At 48.2% G+C, this 2,504-nt stretch overlaps 1 gene segment (V, D, J or C); it reads left to right on the top strand.

Annotated features, from left to right (window-relative positions):
* The first annotated feature begins 622 nt into the window (after positions 1–622).
* LOC117084150 lies at positions 623–1,382 on the top strand. The segment is given in 2 exon segments: positions 623–761; positions 865–1,382. Coding segments are annotated over 2 exon segments (549 nt in total).
* The last annotated feature ends 1,122 nt before the right edge of the window (positions 1,383–2,504 follow it).

The following is a 2,504-nucleotide window of genomic DNA, read 5'->3' as shown; positions in this document are numbered from 1 at the left end:
TGCCAGGAGAAACAATAGAAGAAGGGAAGGGGAGAGGAGGAGGAATACAGCAGAACAAGAGGAGATGTTGAGAAGAATTCACGTGTCCACTTTCTTGATAATGATGACAGTCACATCACGTTTATTAATTGTACGTTTTAAATATATGAAGTTTATTATCTTTCAATTAAGCCATGTAGAATGTATCATAAGCAAACAAATGGAAATTCAGACAGGCATGGGATAATAGAAAGATACAAAAATATGTTAAATGTCACAAGTACCTGAAAATTAATGTGCCTGTCCCCTAATTCTCTCCATATTTTCGGGTGAGAGCTGGAATGTGGCAACATAACACATGCTCTTAATACGGAAAGTGGGTTCTGAAAACCGCAGTAGGAACATCCAGCTTTGTCCTGGAGTTGGTTTAGGGAGAAGTCAGAGCCAGTGACAAGGAGCACAGGGCCAGATACTGGGCTTCACACATTCCAGACAGGAGCTCCTAGATGCATACAGAGTCCCCACCATGTGTGGGTTCACTTCCACATCTGTAAATGGAGAAGATATTGACTCCTACAGAACATAATTTATATAGTAGGAGACATGCAAATAGGGCCCTCCCTCTACAGATGAAAACCAACCCAACCCTGACCCTGCAGCTCTGAGAGAGGAGCCTTAGCCCTGGATTCCAAGGCATTTCCACTTGGGGATCAGCCCTGAACACAGAGGACTCGCCATGGAGTTGGGGCTGAGCTGGGTTTTCCTTGTTGCTATTTTAAAAGGTGATTCAGGGAAAACTTGAGAGATTGAGTGTGTGTGGATATGAGTGAGAGAAACACTGGATCTGTGTGGCAGTTTCTGACCAGGGTGTCTCTTTATTTGCAGGTGTCCACTGTGAGGTGCAGCTGGTGGAGTCTGGAGGAGGCCTGGTACAGCCTGAGGCTTCCCTGAGACTCTCCTGTGCAGCCTCTGGATTCACCTTCAGTAGTTACGGCATGCACTGGGTCCGCCAGGCTCCAGGGAAGGGGCTGGAGTGGGTCTCGTATATTAGTAGTGCTAGTGGTACTATATACTACGCTGACTCCGTGAAGGGCCGATTCACCATCTCCAGAGACAACGCCAAGAACTCGCTGTATCTGCAAATGAGCAGCCTGAGAGCCGAGGACACGGCCGTGTATTACTGTGCGAGAGACACGGTGCCGGGAGGTCAGTGCGAGCCCAGACACAAACCTCCCTGCAGGGGTCCCCACGACCACCAGGGGGCGCCCGGGACACTGAGCTCGGGGCTGTCTCCAGGGCAGGGGCAGGTGCTGCTAAGGGCTGACTTCCTGTCATGGTCTGCGGCTGCCTCATTGTCAGATTTCCCCAGGGAACTTCTCCAGATTTAGAATTCTGTACTAACAGTTCATGTCTCTAAATGCAAAACTTTTTTGTCCTTTTGGTTTCTTTTTTTGTAACAGGAAGACACACCCTCACCTCCATAGAAACAGCAGTGCCACTTTGGGTGAAGATAATCCTCCTGTGGTCACCAGGACGAAAGTCCCGAGGACTCTCAGGGGAACCTGGAGAGTGTTTGCCAGTTAGACTCAGGGCAGAGACCTCCATGGGAATCTCTGATTAGAACAGGCTTTGAGTTCTGATAGGAGCCAAGAGAGAGGCTCACCCAGGATCAGGGTCCTAAAAACCTGATGTTTTTCACAGTTATCCCCCCTTGTCTTGTAAAACCGTGCACATGTGACTCAGACTGATTCAGTGGACTCTCTTTCTGCTAATCCATTTTCCTTCTCTGCAGACTTGATTCTCACAATTCGCTTTCTTCTTCTCTTCTCTGAAACCTGAAGATGTGTTATCTGTAGTCTAAATTCCAGGGCTCAGGTCTGCAGGACCTGGGTAGGCTGAGGGGACTTTCTCACTCACCGTTGCCTGGACTCTCCTGCTGCCTTCTGTGAACGGGGACGTTTGGAAAATGAAGCGGACCTTAGCCATGAAGAGAATAATACTAGTTTTCTCCAATGGGATACTGATGTAGAACTGACCTTGTGCTTCTCACACTGTCACAGAGTTTGGGCTCTCACCTGTGACTTTGAGGAGAGCTGAAGATGGACACTCCATTGTGCTGTGAGCTCTGGGTAACAGTAATTGTAGGGTCTGGCTAGGCAGCCTGAGATCAATACTGCTGGCCTTTGGGCAAGACAGGCTGGAATTCCTGGGAAGACCTGCATCTGCCATTCACCACGGAGTCCCATCGTCTTCTGTTATGCTGTGACTGAGTCAGCCCCAGCTAGATTATCTAGAACACTCTTTGTGACTTAGGAAAACTAAAGGGGGCTCTCCTAACACCTGTGTTTACTTGCTTGTAAAATTTGGATTTACCTGGAATTCTGGGGTGTTGATTTAGCCAGTTTCCCCATACTGAGCGTCTGATTTTTCTGTATATCTTATCAGGTTCCTTGTCCTTCACTGTAACCTGGGTGACATCTGATCACCCTGGTCTAACTTCAACAAAAATCCTGGCAGGCTGCCTT

The sequence above is a fragment of the Trachypithecus francoisi genome, unplaced genomic scaffold, assembly GCF_009764315.1.
Source record: "Trachypithecus francoisi isolate TF-2019V2 unplaced genomic scaffold, Tfra_2.0 Contig00450, whole genome shotgun sequence".
Taxonomy (NCBI): domain Eukaryota; kingdom Metazoa; phylum Chordata; class Mammalia; order Primates; family Cercopithecidae; genus Trachypithecus; species Trachypithecus francoisi.
Note: the sequence above shows the minus strand (reverse complement) of the source record. Positions and strands in the feature narration are given on the sequence as shown.